Here is a 19,032-nt window from a genome sequence, read left to right as displayed (position 1 = left end):
CTATTAATGTTTTAGTATCATCTGCAAACCTGAGTATTAAATTAACAGTACTATATCAGGTCATTTTAGGTCAAAGGTAACTTTGTTGATCATGTGTTCTGTTTTTGAGATGTTTATATTCCATAATCATTATAAATATTGATATTTCAAAATACCACAAAGCAAACAAATCATTATTCACCAAATACTACTAGTAGAGTAGTTGTATTAAATAAATACTTATAAAATAAGATTCTTTAGCACTGTAAGCCCACCAAGCTCTAGATGTAATTGGCCAGTTGCATACTGGGAGCCCCAGACATTTGACTATTGGCAATACAATTAATGACACACAGTAGCTGCACATTCCCAGTTGTAAAACATTGCACACTCTTTTGACAATGTAGTCTGTTTTTGCTGTCATACACTTGTCACAGTTGTTTTATATCAGTACAGTGCTTTTAACTATTGGTTTTGTTTTTAGAAAAAAAGTTTCTAGGAGTACTACTCTTTAAGGAGTAGTCTTAAAGAGCAGTCCTGCATCTTGAATAAAGGTTGGCTTTTTAGCCTGGAGTTCACAAGCTACTGTTTATGTTGGTCAGATCTACCAAGTACAATGTGGTTCCCACTAGGTGGTTACAAGTTACAGTCAGGCCCTATAGGTATCCAGTCAGGTTCTATGGGTGATGTGTGTGCACTAACCAGACACAATTTTTAGTCAGGCCCTATTGGGTCCCATCCAAACACATTAATCTGAAGAGGGGGAAAATAATTGTCATTCCTAAGAATTAATGATTGTACTGTAAAGAGACTAGAGTTTCAGTACGATCAGGTGACATTAGTGAGTTTTCATTGTGCTCTCTCCTGCAGGTGGTTAGCCATGAGGCTTGACTTTGTGGGAAATCTGATGGTGTTCTTTGCTGCACTGTTCATGGTTCAGAGTAGAAACAACATGGATGCTCCCACAGTGGGCTTGGTCTTGTCCTATGCATTAAATGTAAGTAATGCAGATTCAAGGGACCTGCCTCTGTCTATATCTTTCAACATGAAAAACCACTTTCATACTAATTTTAAATTCTTGCTAGTTTTTTTTTTCTGCAGAAACTGAACTCACAAGTGATGGTTCTGTCACGGACGTCCAAAGGGACTAACAGTGGGGAGCAGGAGAGCGGAAAAAGACCCATATGCGTAGCGGCGAGATGGGAAAAAGGCCCGGGCTCATTAGTGCAAAGAGTTCAGGAATGCCGTATAGAAACCTATGCCCTCAGGGAGCGGACATGGGGCGCCCTGGTGCTAGGCGGGTCACAGGACATCCGAACGTCAATGCTGAGCGAGGACAGAGTGCAAGACCCGGAAATATATAGCCCGAGGGAAAGAGAGGGACAGGAAGGACAGCAGACCGGAAACTAGGGACAGGACAGAGAAGGAGCGCCCTCTGGCTGCAGAGGGCGTGACAGGTTCTTGTAACTAATGTTGAAAAGTGTTCAAATATTTGCAGGTGACAGCAACACTTAACTTCTGGGTCCGTAAAGCCTGTGAAATAGAGACCAATGCTGTTGCTATTGAGAGAGTCTGTGAATACGAGGAAATGGAGAAAGAGGTTTGTTTTTTTTCACTTCATTAGATTAAGCTTCTGGCTAACTTTAATTATCAATAATTAAAAAAAACTGTAATCTTTTAGAATTATTTGTTTGATACATTATTTTTCTAAACGTGTGGGGGTTATGTGAATTTACTGGGACCATTTATTAATTCTAGAAGTAAACCACGAGTTGATTCTTTTATGGCTATAAGATAATCAATCGTCACGAACAGTCAGCACTGCACACACACGGATACAATACACAAGATACATTTATTAATACATAAATTGTGCATATAAAACATATAACAGTCTGCCTGGTACAGATGACAGATCTTACTGTGAGGGTTACCAGATACAAGATATATATTCATGAAGAGATGCAAAACACAAAGAGATACAAACAAGGAACATACATTCAGTATACCGTTCAGCTATACCCTTCACCTCATCATTAATCAGTCTCATGAATATGAATTGTACATTAGCTACTCATAAGTAAATGTGTTACTCATATGAATTAAATTGATATCAATCCTTGTTGAGATACAATTGAATTCTCCATCGGCAATGTAGAATATTGAATTACTTATCCAGATATGGATTTGTATTTCCCAGGGCAGGGACAAAAAGACCAGCTTACAGGAAGAATAAAGGGGAGAGATTTCTGCTGTCAGTGACACGCCAGACAGTGTCTCTCTCAGGGACCTAGTAGTAGTCCAGCAGACTAGTAAAAAGTCTCTCTGCACAGAGGTTGACCGCCAGTCTGAGTAAGTCATTCTTTAGGGTGGAAGAAACTTGGTTTGCTTCCAGCGTAGAGCTACTGCTGAATATAAACTTATTCAGATTGTCAAAAAGAGTCCAAACATATAATTCAGTGATCAAGCGAAGTGTCCACGTTGGCTTTTAGCTAGTGTTTCACAAGGCTTGCTGCAGACCTTGGAATCAGATTTTTTACTTACAAGCATTCTCCAGGCTGACACTTTGCTGAAACAAGGTTCCAGTCCCTATACAGACAACTGGCAGTCACGTGATTGTCTCTAAGGATACATGAAAATGTCCAGAAAAGCAAAGTTCTGAGCTCTGCAGTGTCTTTTTAACTAGAACAAAGACAGGTGATGATTGGTTGAGAGTTTGGCGGGCATTTGAGACCCATGTGGGGTTACCTCTCCCTGCAGATTCCTGATTGGTTGGTTGGAAGGTGAGCGATGTGTAACAATGACCTCTGACATCTAGGACTGCAATCCAGATGTTTCTAAGAATCTCATAAACAGATGAGGCCCCAGGAATAGATATTTATCATAATAGCCAGGCATGGCTGGGCACATCCCCATGTGGGAGCTGCTCCTTATCGGAGAGAAAACACTTTAAATCAGAAACTACACGGAATAGCTTCTCTGTGGCTGCACCACAGAGATGATGATGAGAGATGTGGCCCTAATTTAGGCAAGCATAACAACACTTAATTCTGTCTCATTAATAAGCATTGCTGCTAAAAATGAATAGTAAAAATATTTTGTTTCCTATAAAGGCCCCCTGGATTCTTCCTAACAGACCACCTCAGAAATGGCCCGAGCAGGGGATTGTCCAGTTTGTTAACTATGAGGCTCGTTACAGAAAGGACCTGCAGCCAACTCTAAGGGATGTGACATTTCAGACTTTCATGAGGGAGAAGGTAAACTCTAAAAGATGCAAAGAAAATATTAATCAACATAAAATATTAGCCTTTGTTTTGTTTTTCATATAGTTTTCGTGTACTGCATCTTTTTTATTTGTATAGCTGTGAGCATTGGACTATTAATAATAATAATAGTCTAATTAATAACTATTAATTAATAATAATAAGCTGTTTTTCAGCCCAGGGATAAGAAGGTGATTAGAGAGTATAACAGTCTTGCAAAGGCTCTAAGGAAAGAATATTAATAATGATAATAATTGCTTACACTTATATAGCGCTATTCTGGACACTCCACTCAAAGCGCTTTACAGGTAATGGGGACTCCACCACCAATGTGCAGCATCCACCTGGATGATGCGACCGCAGCCATAGTGCGCCAGAACGCTCACCCCACATCAGCTCTCAGTGGGGAGGAGAGCAGAGTAATGTAGTCAATTCATAGAGGGGGATTATTAGGAGGCCATGATTGGAAAGGGCCACTGGGAAATTTGGCCAGGACACCGGGGTTACACCCCTACTCTTTTCGAGAAACACCCTGGGATTTTTAATGACCACAGAGAGTCAGGACCTCGTTTTTACGTCTCATTCGAAGGACGGCACTTGTTTACAGTATAGTGTCCCCGTCACTATACTGGGGCATTAGAACCCACATGGGCTGCAGGGTGAGTGCCCCCTGCTGGCCCCACTAACACCTCTTCCAGCAGCAACCTTAGTTTTTCTCAGGAGGTCTCCCATCCAGGTACTGACCAGGCTCACACCTGCTTAGCTTTAGTGGGTTGCCAGTTGTGAGTTGCAGGGTGATATGGCTGCTGGCAGAGAGAAACCATCCCAGCACCATATCTTTTGTATGGACAAAAGGGAATGTTAGTCTTCTTCAGTCAGATCTCAGTGGTGTTGGGATGGGTTGTCTTTCCTTGAACTTCTCAAGGAGCTCTTCTGAAAGCATTAAGGAAAATAGTTATATTCCATTATATCTGAGATGCTGCTTGCTTTTGTGTCTTAAAGATTATGAGAGAGAGATAAGAGATCACTTTATTAGCCATATACAATTTCTTGCATTAGAAATTTGTCTTTTCGCATACCCCAGCTTGGTCTCCATGAGACACACATGTACATAGACAGGGAGAGAAGCTTGGGGTCAGAGCGCAGGGTCAGCCATTGTACAGTTATGCATACATACAGATCCAGCCATTCAGAATGAGCGAGGTACGCTGCGTTGAAATATGATAATAGTACCCAGAAGCTCCTTGTAAAACCACCAGTTGGAGCTAATAAAACTTAACGTCTCATATACAGCATTTGAGCTGTTGCCAGAAAATGCGCAGTTTTGAATCCCAGTCACTGGATATTTTGGAAACATTTTGACATTCGTTTCTTTAAAAAAAACTTCTATTGTCCTTGTAGTGGTAATGTGCACTGTAATGTAGCGAGCTGCACCCAGGCGGTTTAAAGCATGATCAGAGCATTACTTTTGGTTTGTTTCTCATATAACTGAATGCATAAAAATAGTCCACTGTTATAGCTTATTGTAATCATGATGTGTCTCTTTCAGATTTACATCCGAATTGAGAAAATCTATATTTTGTCTTCATCCAAATGTCAGCAGCCAGTAATCAGTCAACAATTTAACTTGGAATTTAAAAAAAAGTTTAAACTGTACTATATAGTACACCGCCTGCAATTGAACCTGGTCCGTCAGCGTCATTCAACAGGGAAACAGCTGGATGAATTATTATTTATTATGGTTTTGTGTTTAAGGATTTCTTTGTGGAAATCTTTCAATTAAATGAGGGAAGGAGGGAGGGTTATTCTTTACAATTGCCAGTTGTCAGGGAACATCTTATCAACACAATGGGCAAATGATTTTTTTAATTTGTAGAAAGAAAATAACAAATAAGTTACAATGACTTGCTCCTGCCTAACTCAAACATTGCATGACTTTAAAAGCTGTAAAAAACTGGTATGGATAGTTAAAAACCACTTTTTATGCACAACAAACGGGTTATTCCTCGTGATCAGCTTAGAATCTTTGTGTACGCTGTAAGATTTCTACTTTTTAATTAAACGAATAAAATACTTGAAATATTATTTGTCCTTATAGTGGTAATAGGCCAGCAGCCATATCACCCTGAACTCACAACTGGCAGCCCACTAAAGCTAACCAGGTGTGGGAAACCTCCTGGGAAAAAACTAATGTTGCTGCTGGAAGAGGTGTTAGTGGGGCCAGCAGGGGGTGCTCACCCTGTGGTCCATGTGGGTCCTAATGCCCCAGTATAGTGACGTCGACACTATACTGTAAACAGGCGCTGTCCTTCGGATGAGACGTAAAACCGAGGTCCTGACTCTCTGTGGTCATTAAAAATCCCATGCCGTTTCTCGAAAAGAGTAGGGGTGTAACCCCGGTGTCCTGGCCAAATTTCCCATTGGCCCTTACCAATCATGGCCTCCTAATAATCCCCATCTATGAATTGGCTTCATTAGTCTGATCTCCTCCCCACTGATAGCTGATGTGTGGTGAGTGTTCTGGCGCACTATGGCTGCGGTCGCATCATCCAGGTGGATGCTGCACATTGGTGGTGGTGGAGGGGAGTCCCCATTATCTGTAAAGCGCTTTGAGTGAAGTGTCCAGAAAAGTGCTATATAAGTGTAAGCAATTACTAATTATTATTAAAAGATAAGCTCATCTCCCTCACTTGCTCTAGTGGTCTAGTGGTCTTTGTGTGGTCTTTGTGTGGACCTAGTGGTCTTTGTGTCATCCTGTGGCTGAGACCACAGTGAGGGGCCTTTTTCGCTACATTCCCATGACAGGAAACAAGCTGTATAAGTGAAATAATAGGCCTTATACACTATATAAGACCAGCAAAAAATATGAAAAAATGACATTTGTTTTTAAAGAGAACTCCCTCTCAGCAGTGTCAATGTAAGCTACAGTTTTTTAACTGAAACTTAGTCAGCCAAACATTTGATTTAACCTGATCCTGGCTTGTGGTTACCTAATGATTTGTGGTTACCTAATGAGGTTGTTTCCTGCTAGTGGAAATGTGGAACAAAAGATTTATAATGGAGTTTATTGCACAGATTTACTCAATTATTTAGTCATATACACAAAAGTGAATAAAGATATTGAATTGGAATCCCAGTTTTAATTAATACCAATTCTCCTCACATTGTGTGCAAAAATATAACTCAAAGTTTTAGATTATTTTGAGTTTTTCTGGCAATGTACAGTTAAACTCTCCTTATGCATGGATCTGTATACAGCTGGAAGAACATCACTAAAGCAGCAGTCTTCTTTCCTCTTCAGGTTGGGATTGTTGGACGGACAGGTGCAGGAAAGTCGACCTTAAGTAGCTGCCTCTTCAGGATTATAGAAGGATGCAAGGGCATGATCCTCATTGATGAAGTGGACATAGCCAGTATTGGACTGCATGACTTGCGAGGGAAACTCAACATCATTCCTCAGGTTGGTAACAATGAAGAAATTCACAGAAGCTTCATGTTTGACCCACTGAAAGAGTAGTTGTTTATTGGTTTGTACTATGGCTTTCAATATTTTTGTCAGGTGTGGGAGTATGGAACAAGCTATCCAGTCATGTTGTTAAAGACAGCAACTTTAATTGCCTTCTTTCAAGAACTGCTGGGTGAAATCCACAGATCAATAAGCTACTGTCTACCAATTGAGTTGGATAGGTTGAATGGCCTCCCTCTCATTTGTTCTCTTGTTCTTATCTTAATGTCAGGTTTGAATGACAGTTTTCACAGTATATATGCAGTTTAAAGTCCTGTATATTATTTATGGTGTAAACAGGGGTTTAACAGATAAACAAGTGGCACCTAAAAATTATGGGGACACCTGGAATATTGATTTATGTGAACATCAAAGAGCATGTTTTGATTATATTTGAGAATGGCCATCATTTATTAAGTTGGATTTCAAAATTTCTGTTAAGGACTCTTATGGGGTTTTTTTTCAGATGTCTCTAAGAAAGCCATCTTTTTTTGACAGCTTGACATACTGGTAGGTTAATTGTTTCTGGGAAAATTGGCTGTGACATGAGTGTGTGTATCTGTTTAAGTGATGGTTTCATGATTAAGGAATTCTTCACAGAAGTTAAACACAAGTTAAACAAAGGAGGGAAGAACGGTCATTTTTACAATTGCCAGTAACTAGAGAATGGCTTCTCAATATTTGAAAAACTGTACCATGATGGAAAAGACAGACGTGTTACAAGGTGAACTAGGTACTCAATTTGTTGTTTACTCATGTACAGATGTAGCCATTCAAAATGTGTGGGGTACGCTGCGGTACAACGCGGTGGGCACATCACATCATGATTGATTATATTTGAGAATGGCTGTCATTTATTAAGATGGATTTCAAAATTTCTGTTAAAGATTTGTATGGGTTTTTTTTCAGATGTCTGGAAGAAAGCCATCTTTCCAAACAAGCACGATTAAGGGCATCTGGAATAGTAGCTTCCACATGTGTCGTGTTTGTAGACAAATCATGAGATGATAATGATACAGCACAGATCCATGTGTTTGTGCTGCATGCCCAGGGACATTCTGGGGATACTACTAATAATAATTGATAATTACTTACAATTATATAGTGCTTTTCTGGATACTCCACTCAAAGTGCTTTACAGGTAATGGGGACTCCCCTCCAGCACCACCAATCTGCAGCATCCACTTGGGTGATGCGACGGCAGCCATAGTGTGCCAGAATGCTCACCACACATCAGCTATCAGTGGGGAGGAGAGCAGAGTAATGAAGCCAATTCATAGATGGGGATTATTGGGAGGCCATGATTGGTGAGGACCAACGGGAAATTTGGCCAGGACACCAGAGTTACACCCCTACTCTTTTCGAGAAAAGGCATGGGATTTTAAATGACCATAGAGAATCAGGATCTTGGTTTTACATCTCATCCGAAGTATGGTGCCTGTTTACAGTATAGTGTCTCCGTCACTATGCTGGGGCATTAGGACCCACATTCTAGAATATAGAATAACAAAAATCAATTTTTGTTTTCTTTGATCTGATTTACAGTAACAAGATATGTGTAACCTTAACCAGTACAGAAGAAGAGATTTAGTGTATGTTTATGAAACTGTATAGCCTCAGAAACTGAGCAGCAGGTTATGATTCCTTGGCCTGCTGTGAAATCATTAACAGTGAAGAGGTTCTGAACAACAAAATGCCAACACCCTGTTTATTTCAGGACCCTATTATGTTCTCGGGGTCTCTGCGTTTGAACCTGGATCCACTGGAAAAGTACTCAGATGCACAGCTATGGGAGGCCCTGGAGATGTGTCACCTGAAGGACTTTGTACGTTTGTTACCCAATCAGCTTCATCATGAGGTGCTGGAGGGTGGTGAAAACCTGAGGTAATAAGAAGACATAGAAATAGACACACTTGTGTCAAGAGATCCTCACTTGTTATGTGATTCAGTGTTTTATAAAAATAAAAATGAATACTGTTTATTTTGACAAATTACATTTATTTTGCTTTTGTAAAATTTTGTTGAACATCGTAACTTTTTTATGCTCATTTGATGCCATTTGATGCCATTCAGAATGCATACTGGATAATGCAGCAGATCGCGGTGCACACACCGCACCCCTCCCCTGTACTGCACTTTTTAAAAAATATTCTGTTGTTGAACTACACTACTATTTTGAAAACTGCCAGGTGGCACAGTGAATGCTTAACTTGGCATATCACCAGAAAATGCCTGGTTTCAAATCTCTGTCAACGTTGAGTCCCGTGGGACAATCTTTTTTCCGATGATAGAATTTATGTTGTATAGTGTTTAGAGTTTTATAAATCATATACTGTATATTACAGTATGTAAAATATTAAATTAATTAAAAAAAGAAAGTAGGGCTATTTTACAAAACCAAAATGACTCAGTTGAGTATATAAAAAATGGTTTATAATTATAGCTTGTTGTGAACACGATGTGCTTCTTTCAGGCTTACATCCACATAAAAACAAATATCTATATTTTGTCTTAATCCAAATTTCAGCAAGAAGTAATCAGGAAACAATTTAAGTTTAAATTTTGGTTATAAAAAATATTTTATTTGGCTTTAAAATCATACAGTACTGTATCAACCCCCTCTGAACAGTTGATTGTGAAACACCTATACTTCTAGTTGCATTGAGCTCAGTTTGTATTTCAGGGGCAGTTAGTCGCCGGTTTCGCAGACTTGTGACTATAAGTACACATATCATGCAGTTAAATATTAAGTGTTTATAGACAATATTATACAGTTTAAAGCACAAATAATCATGAAAAATCTGGTTTCAAGGAGGTGTACTCAAACATTTGACTGGTACTGTATATTTATATACCAATCATATCACACTATAGTTGATTACTGCACAGTACGATATAATGCAAAGTACCTCACAGTCCAAAGACATACTGGTAGGTTAATTGTTTCTGGGAAAATTGGCTGTGACATGAGTGTGTGTATCTGTTTAAGTGATGGTTTCATGATTAAGGAATTCTTTAAAGAAGTTAAACACAAGTTAAACAAAGGAGGGAAGAACAATCATCTTTACAATTGCCAGTAACTAGAGAATGGCTTATCAATATTTGAAAAACTGTACCATGATGGAAAAAACAGACGTGTTACAAGGTGAACTAGGTACTCAAGTTGTTGTTTACTCATGTACAGATGTAGCCATTCAAAATGAACGGGGTACGCTGCGGTACAATGCGGTGGGCATATCACATCAAAACGCGTCATAATGCATGCAAATTAGATTATGTTGATAGTATCCGGAATCACCTTGTAAAACCACCAGGTGGAGCTAATAAAGCTTAACCTCTCATGTACAGCATTTGAGCTGTCACCAGAAAATACCCGGTTTTGAATCCCGGTTACTGCTGTGGGACAATCTTTATTCAATTAAGAATTTAAGTTTTATACTCTTTAGACTTTTAAATTTAAACTTTGTATTACACCATGTTAATCATTATACATTAAAAAGTTGGTATATTTTATGAAAGCAAGATTGCTCAGTTGGACAAAAGTACACAACCTACTATACCACCTTTATCATAAATATTTTAATTATGCAGAAATATTTTATGCATCAAAGTCTTCACCGAAGATATTACTAATAGTATTAATAATGAATGACCTTGGACAAGCTGTAAACTCAAAGTATTACTCTGGTCCACTGAATCTCCGATTCACCATGCCTTTCACATGCTCATAAATGATATTAATTTAGGAACATAAACATATTATGTTAACTGTACTGTATATGGCTGGTATTGGTAGTTTAAAGAAAAAATACACCCCAGTATTCCATTTCTCCCTAAACATTTTAATCATCAAGGTCTTGCATGTGGTTATTTCGGAAACGTTTTTATGTGCTCCTTCTGACCATATTACTGTATGGTACGTTTATATACTTTGTGAAAATTAATAGTTTTAACCTTTACTGCTAATACACTCATTATCGGAGTCAACAAAAGCATACTTTTAGAATTGGATTAACAGGGAATATAATATGGATTTGTGAGAAAAGTGATAGTTTTAAGCTTTTTTGCGAATACGTTCATTATTGGAGTAAACAAAAGCATACTTTTAGAATTGGATTAATGGGAATTAATATATATATATGGAATCTCGTTTCTTAAGAAATTAATAACGATATAATTGTATTCATGTACTGTAGCACAAACAGTAGTATAAGACTTTCTATTGATATGTGTACGGGTGTTTCACTACTTGTCATGTGACTGCGTCTGTAGCATGATGGCTTAAGACTGACTTATAAGGCTAAGGGTGAGTGTTCAAATCCAGCTGTCGCCATAAGTTATCTTTTAACAAATAAACATTCTTTGAAAAACCTAAATATTATTGGTACTATATTGACTATATAGTCACTTTTCAGTCACTTACTGTAGTTATTTTAGAATAGTTGTAGCGTGCTTATTCTGATTAAGTTAATATACTTTATGAAAAGCTTTTTAACCTTTTCTATGAATACTTGAATATGAATATGTTACTGCAGTAAAAAACATACTTTTTAGAATCCACGTAATAGGGAGTGTAATATGGAATCGCATATCTAAAGAAGCTAATAATATATATTAAATATTCATATTAGTATCATTACCATAGTAGTACAGTAGAATAACCGTAACGCACTTCTTTGTAAAGATCTGCATCAATTTCTTTGACTCATCCACTCGTGCTTACATTGGAAACATTTTAATCTGTTTCAACAGTGTTTTTAAGTGGTACTTTGGTACAGTGGATTTAGTGCATTCTTGGCAACCCAGAGGTCAATCTTTGATTCCCCCTTAGGGCATACATTTTTATTTTAACAAATAAATACTTGTCTTTTTAAATAAAATAGTAAATCGTATGTACACATTTTTTACATTTCATTATTTTTAATAATACATTTTATTAATGTATTATTATATTATTATAGGCATTGTATAGAACATGTGACATTTTGTGCTGTATCATGTTCATTTTACACTATTTAAACATATCATGTGTACTTTACCATAGTTCCTGCCAGTGAACAGCATAGAGAAAACATGATCATCTGTTTTTTACCATAATTATTACCACTGGGAATATATGACATCCTGTGTGTTTCCTTAGTCACTTAGTTCCTGAGTATTGTAATGCGTACAGAACACAACAGCTTGTGATTATAATACCTACAGTACTTGGGATTCTGTTTTGCTGTAGTAAACATTTTGTGTTATACCGAAGATAATAAGAACCGTAATACACACGTCAGTCTGTGCTGTACTGTAGTTACTCGGTAGCATAGTGAAAACATAACATTGTGTTATTTAGCATAGTTACTGTGTACTGAAATGAAAACATTATATATAGTGTTCTGCTTTGCTATAGTCACTGTACAGTGACTAATGCTCTATGCAGTGAGCCATGATTTTCTATCCTTCATCATTCTTCCATTGGGTTTCATATTTCATTTAATATTTATATTATGACAATTTTGCTGTACCATAGTCAATGGACACTATAGTTAGCACATGACATTATATTCCTTATTTTAGACGCTGGGCAGTGTAGGTAACACATTACATCACCTGTGCTTTACCACACACATTTGTCATTTGTATATTGAAGACATGATATTCTGTTTTTTTATCATAGTTAATACCAATGGACACTGTAGGGAATACATAAAATGTTGTGCTTTACCTTGGTTATTGCCACCGGGAACTGTAGAGAACCATTTATATTGATTGCGTTAGCATAGTTTCAGCAACTAGGTAAAGTTGATAGGACATGACACTATGGGATTCTGTCTCTAATGAGTGAGCACTGTAGTATGCATAATTATGTAATAGGTTTAATCCATGCTGAAAAGAGAAGAAAGAAAACACAACATTTCGGCTTTGGAGCCTTCTTCAGGTGTGAGGTTTTCTTTCTTCTCTTTTATGCATGGAATAAACCTATTTCTTTGCAGCCTACACATGCTGACGCAGCCACCCACCTGACATATTAAGTTTATATACTTTTTGAAAAGTTATGTTTTAACCTTTTCTGCGAATACGCTCATTATCGGAGTATACAAAAGTATACTTTTAGAATTTGATTTATAGGGAATATAATATGGAATCGCGTAATGTTGCTTAAAGAATTTAAAATCTATCTGACTGTACTTTTGATCTTATGTACAGTAACTGAGCAGAAAGTCACCTTGCTCTCACAAGCAGCTCTGTTAGAGTTTGTGTTTTAACACACTGCACTCATTTGAGTGGATTTTTATCACCTTTATCACATTTGTCTTTCAGGGGCCATGGGGGTTGTATGCCTTCCTTAGTTTAACATATGATATGTCCCCAGTAAATCGAGAAGCTAAAACTCGCTATCTGCCTTGTGACATTTCTTGGACTGCTCCAAAGCCCAGCACAATTACCCATAACACAAACTACAGCACCATAATACCTGTAATACAAAGGACCACTACAAATTAAAATGACCCAAAGTGCAGAACACGTGAATCATAGGAACAAAATATAAATAGATATTTAACAATATAAATTAACAATATAAGTCAAAGATCTTGAACAAGCCCCCAAATATGCTACATCCCCACTATAGTTATGGAAAGGTGAAAGTGGGAAGCAGATTTGTTTAACATTTTTTAAAGAAAATCCAAAATAAGGAACAATGGCATGTCCCTACCTAACTTAGACATTTCAAGTTCAAGTTCACGTTTATTGTCATTATACTCATATACAGGTACTGTATATGGTATAAGGAAATGCTATTTAGATAGCTCTCGGACATAAGTAGTACAAAGAAAGAAAACAACAACAATACAATTGTTATTTTGTTATAACAAAAGAAAGACAGAGACAACAGGCAGTGTGCAAAAAACAACAACAGGCGATGTGCAAAAACAACAAAAGACAATGTGCAAAAAACAACAACAGGCAATGTGCAAAACAACAAAAAGGTAACAGGTTATGTGCAAAAACATGCATCAACAGAATGAAATAAAGGGATAGAAATTATGGGGAGTGAGCTTTTGACACATATGATAGAGGTAGATTTTCAATGTATGTTTGGGTTTTTGGTAAGAAAGAAGGCACTGTGAGGTTCAGATCATAGGTGAGAGGTGAGGTGAGAGTGAGAGAGGCTGGGAGTTTAATAGTTTGATAGTGCGGGGGTAAAAACTGTTTCTGAGTCTGGTAGTCCAGACCCGAATGCTCCGGTACTGTTTTCCAGATGGTAGCGGATCATACAGTCTGTAGCTGGGGTGTCTGGGGTCTTTGATGATGCTTAGACCGTCTGTCATAAATGTCCTGTATAGATGGGAGGGCAACCCCAGTGATGGACTGAGCAGTTTTCACCACCTGCTGAAGGCTTTGCGGTCAGCAGTCATACCATACTGTCATACCACACTGTGATGCAGCCTGTCAGTGTGCTTTCTGTAGTGCATCTGTAAAAGTTACTGAGGATCTAGGGACATATCTTAGCCTTCTTCAACCGTCTTAGGAAGTACAGGCGCTGTTGCCCTTTCTTGATCAGACAGGTGGCGTTGAGAGACCATGTGAGGTCCTCTGTGATATGGACACCAAGGAATTTAAAGTTACTGACCCTTTCCACTTCTTGTTGAGGGTGAGGTTGTTGTCATCACACCACGTTGTAAGGAGATTGACCTCCTCCCTGTAGGCCTTCTCATCATTGTCTGTGATCAGACTTACAACTGTGGTGTCATCGGCAAACTTAATGGTGGAGTTGGTGTTGTGTTTGGCCTTATAGTCGTGGGTATAAAGGGAGTAGAGCAATGGACTAAGCACACACCCCTGGGGGACCCCAGTGTTCAGGGTTAGTGTGCCGGAGGTGTGGTTTCCAAGCCTGACAGCCTGAGGTCTGCCTGTCAGAAAGTCCTGGATCCAGTTGCAGAGGGTGGTGTTGAGACCCAGTGCACTGAGTTTCTTGACTAGTTTCTCTGGGATGATAGTGTTAAAAGCTGAGCTGAAGTCGATGAATATTAGTCTTGCGTATGTGTTATTTTTGTCCAGATGGGATAGGGCAGTGTGTATGACAATGGACATTGCGTCATCCATGGATCTGTTGGACCGGTAGGCAAACTGGTACGGGTCCAGTGTGTTTGGAATGGTGTCCTTAATGTGCTTCATGACCAGCCTCTCGAAGCACTTCATGATGACAGGTGTTAGTGCCACCGGTCGGTAGTCATTAAGACATGTCACTGTGGTTTTCTTTGGTATTGGGATGATGGTGGTTGTCTTAAAGCAGGTAGGGACTTCGGCTTGGGCCAGAGACATGTTGAAAATGTCTGTGAATACACCCGCCAGTTGATTGGCGCAGGCTCTGAGGATCCAACTGGGTATGCCGTCAGATCCTGCAGCCTTGCGTGTGTTCACTTTTAGCAGAGATCTCCTCACCTCATCTGCATACAGTGAGAACAGCTGGTCAGCTGCGGAGGGTGCAGTTCTGATGACAGGTTCGGTGTTGTTGGTTTCAAACCAAGCATAGAAGGTGTTTAGCTCTTTAGGCAGGGAGGCATCATGGGCAGGTGCACAGATGTTCTTCCTCTTGTAGTCTGTGAGGGCCTGTATACCTTGCCACATACACCACATACGCCTTTCATGACTTTAAAAGCTTAATGTTTTACACAAATCCAAAACCTTTTAAAACAGTAGCTGTTAACTCTACTTCAGACCTGCATGTCAAGATTACGGTTTGTTCAGCAGCTCTTTTATTTGGATTACACTATGAATCCCTGAGGCATACTATCCAAGGTTCCGAAATAAAAAAAAATCAGACATTTTTTTGGATGAGAGAAATGGGTACGGTATCTTTTGAGAAAGTGTGTACTGATTTCAAAGAATCTGATTTTGACAAACCTTTAAGAGCTGATTTTGCTTGAAGAATTTAAAATCTGTCTGCCCGACTGTTTTGCAGCTTATTTAATCGAACTGTTAGGACATCTACGCAGATAACTAATCTAACTTTAAGGTCTGCTTCTTTCACAGTTTTTATGCGAAATCTTGTCTTACACTCAGAGATCCTGACTGATTTGACTTTATATTTGCCATATTAAGCTAAAATAGTTAAAATAGTTAATCTTTTTTGGAATTCGATTTGTTATATTGTCATTATTATTATAATAAAACGACCAACATCAACACAGGTGCTGCTACTGTTCATAGCCACTCAGTAATTTTAAAATTACTCTGCCATATACAGGCACCTCTTTGAATTTTTAACACTCTTATCATCTTTGTCTGTCCAGGAGGGTCGGGTCCCCAATACCCCGCTATGAGAACATGAATGTTTTTAATCCCCATCCCCCAAGCATACTAGAAGATTGGAGCTGTCTTACATAAAGTGGCTGCAGTGGAATACGTAAAAATTAATTTCAAGCTGAAAGGAAAAGACTCATTGTGTCTCCAATATAACTCTTCAGCTTACAGATTGTCCAAAGTCATACATATTATTATTAATTAATATTATTAATTATTTATATTATTATTAATATATTCCAATATCGCATTAAAATTGGAACGTTTTTACAAGTGTAAATCCACCAGTGTATCTGTTTTCTAACCATTTTATCCAGGACAGATAGCAGTCTCATCTACACAATTTACGATGAAAATGGTGAATTTCAGGAATGGACCGAATGCTTTAGTCAGTAATTAAAATATTTATTCATAACCCCAAACTTGTTAATAGTATCACCAGAATATACAAGAACGGTTGGTATAATTAGAGGCATGTGAATTCTTTATTCTCTGGCATAACTTTAGTGAATAATCCTGTTACGATCCCTGCCTCCCGGCAACGGAGGAGGCAGAAGTAGGCGTAGCCCCTATCCATCAGTGCACCTATTAGTTTTCCCATTCACCACCACACCCCTGTCTCATCCTACTTAAACACCTGTCCTTCCCTACCTCGTTGCTCAGTATTGGTTTTTCCTTTCGAGCTTCCCGGTTGCGCTACTCCTACTTCTACCCTGTGTTCGTCTTGGCTTTCGGTTTGCGGCTTTTCCCTTTGGACTTCGGCTTTTCGGATCTAGGTTTGGCTTGGTTTCTTTCGCTCTGTTTCGGATCACTGGCTACCCCTGGATTATCGGATTGCTCTACTGACTACGACTTCGGATCACGCTTCGGCTTCGGTACTCGTTCCCTTTTGGATATCTGGCTTCCCCTGGACTCTCTGCTCGTTCCTACGATTACGGCTTGCTTTCGGATTACGGCTTGGCTTTGTTCGCTCCTGCAAGTGGGTTCATTCACTGGTTCGGTCCCTCGTACCGAATCCCTAACAGAATACTGAGCCATTTAACATGGACCCAGCGGAGCAAGAGGAGATTCGCTCGGCTCTGGATCAGCACGGACAAGCCTTACTCCAGCTACAGGCTTCTGTCCAACAGATCTCTGCGCACCTGTCTGCAATGCCGCCCATCGGCAATCGAGGAAGCAACGCTGGAGCTGCCGCTGCGGCTCCGCCCCCACCAGCTCCTACACCTGCCCCTCGGCCTCTTCCACTAACTCCATCTGACAGGTTTGACGGCAACCCTACGAAATGTTGGGGCTTCTTAGCACAGTGTGCGCTGGTTTTCAGGCTCCATCCGGAAACTTTTTTTTCTCCTCAGGACAAGATCGCCTTCATAGTTTCACTGCTAACCGGCCGCGCTTTGGAATGGGCTACTGCTCTGCTTGATCGCGAGGCTCCTGAAATTCAGGATTATGATCTCTTTTTAGGAAAATTTAAGGGTTTTTTTTGTCATCCTGTAGTTGGTCAAGACTCTGCCTTCGGCCTATCCTCCATCGCCAGGGCCGCCGGTCTGTACAAGACTATGCTATAGATTTTCAAGTAGCAGCAGCGGAGACTCACTGGAACGACGAGGTCCTTATTTTTCTTTTCCGTCAAGGACTCAGTGAAGAAATAAAGGACCGTCTGGTAAATATGCCGCAATTGGGCAGTACCTTGGAGGAAGTAATTTCACAAGTGTTGGATTTGGATATCAGAATTCGTCAAAGGAGTGCTGAAAGATCTCGGACCCCAATATTAAAGGCTCCTCGGCTATCTCCTATCAGATCTCTCGACTCAGATCAACCTATGGAAGTAGCCTGCACCCAGTTAACCCCTGAAGAACGAGAGAGGCGCCAACGAGAGGGTCGCTGCATGTACTGTGGGAAATTAGGACACTTTAAAGCGGCCTGCCCTGCCTCATACTCGTCCTTGAGGCGCAGCTCACCTTCTCAAGTTCCTAAGGTGAGTGAGATTTCTCAATCCCCTCAGTTTTCCTCTGGATTTTTTATTCGTTCTACACTATTCTGGGGTAATGAAAGGAGACCTCTTCTAGCTTTTATAGACTCAGGGGCGGCAGGAAACTTTATTGACGCCTCCATCGCTCGAACTTAGAAATTACCCTTGACCCCGGTGACTACACCACTTCGTGCTCAATCGATCGACGGCTCCCCCGTATCTCCAGGACTTATTAGATGGCAAACTGAAATTATAAGCTTGCAGATTGGCGCCACCCGTGTGGAAGACATCTGGTTTTATCTCCTTGAGACCCCAACACATCCTCTGGTGTTAGGCTTTCCTTGGCTACAACAGCATGACCCTAACATTTCTTGGTCCCGAAAAGAAATTTTAGCTTGGGGACCCAGATGTATTAAAGATTGCTGTCATCTACCAGTACGAATTGCACTCACGGCGACGTCCCCTTCAGGGGTTCCTACCATACCCCCTCAATATTCCGATCTACAGGAAGCCTTTAATGAGCAGGAGGCCTTGGCCCTCCCACCTCATCGACCTTATGATTGTGCCATTGACCTTTTGCCAGGTACTATCCCTCCTAAAGATCGTATTTTTCCGCTCTCCAATTCTGAGTCTGAGGCCCTGAAAGTCTATATACAGGATTCTCTGAAGGCTGGACTTATACGTCCATCCACTTTACCAGCATGTGCCAGTTTTTTTTTTGTGGAAAAGAAGGATGGTGGGCTTCGTCCCTGCATGGACTATCGTGGTCTCAATGAGATCACAATCAAGAATCGATACCCTTTGCCTCTAATTCCAGCAGCACTTGAGTCGGTGCATGGAGCCAAAGTCTTCACCAAACTGGATTTACGAGGGGCCTATAATCTAATCCGTATTCGGGAAGGGGACGAGTGGAAGACGGCTTTCATGACTACCCATGGACATTACGAATATTTGGTCATGCCCTTTGGTTTGGTTAATGCCCCAGCAGTGTTTCAGTCTTTTATTAATGACATCTTTCGTGA

General features: G+C 39.8%; 1 protein-coding gene across 12 annotated transcripts in view; it reads left to right on the top strand.

Annotated features, from left to right (window-relative positions):
* LOC148658490 (ATP-binding cassette sub-family C member 2-like) overlaps positions 1-19,032 on the top strand; it is a 285,161-nt gene that overhangs the window by 208,271 nt on the left and 57,858 nt on the right. For all 12 annotated transcript variants that reach the window (XM_088639744.1, XM_088639741.1, XM_088639743.1 and 9 more), the window contains 5 exons: positions 850-976; positions 1,478-1,579; positions 3,093-3,236; positions 6,544-6,702; positions 8,465-8,631. In XM_088639744.1, the coding sequence (XP_088495870.1) occupies positions 850-976; positions 1,478-1,579; positions 3,093-3,236; positions 6,544-6,702; positions 8,465-8,631 (699 nt within the window). The remainder of the gene's footprint in view (positions 1-849; positions 977-1,477; positions 1,580-3,092; positions 3,237-6,543; positions 6,703-8,464; positions 8,632-19,032) is intronic.

The sequence above is a fragment of the Lepisosteus platostomus genome, chromosome 7, assembly GCF_059453375.1.
Source record: "Lepisosteus platostomus isolate fLepPlt1 chromosome 7, fLepPlt1.hap1, whole genome shotgun sequence".
Lineage (NCBI taxonomy): Eukaryota > Metazoa > Chordata > Actinopteri > Semionotiformes > Lepisosteidae > Lepisosteus > Lepisosteus platostomus.
The sequence above is the reverse complement of the archived record's forward strand: the minus strand, read 5'-3'. Positions and strand labels throughout refer to the sequence as shown.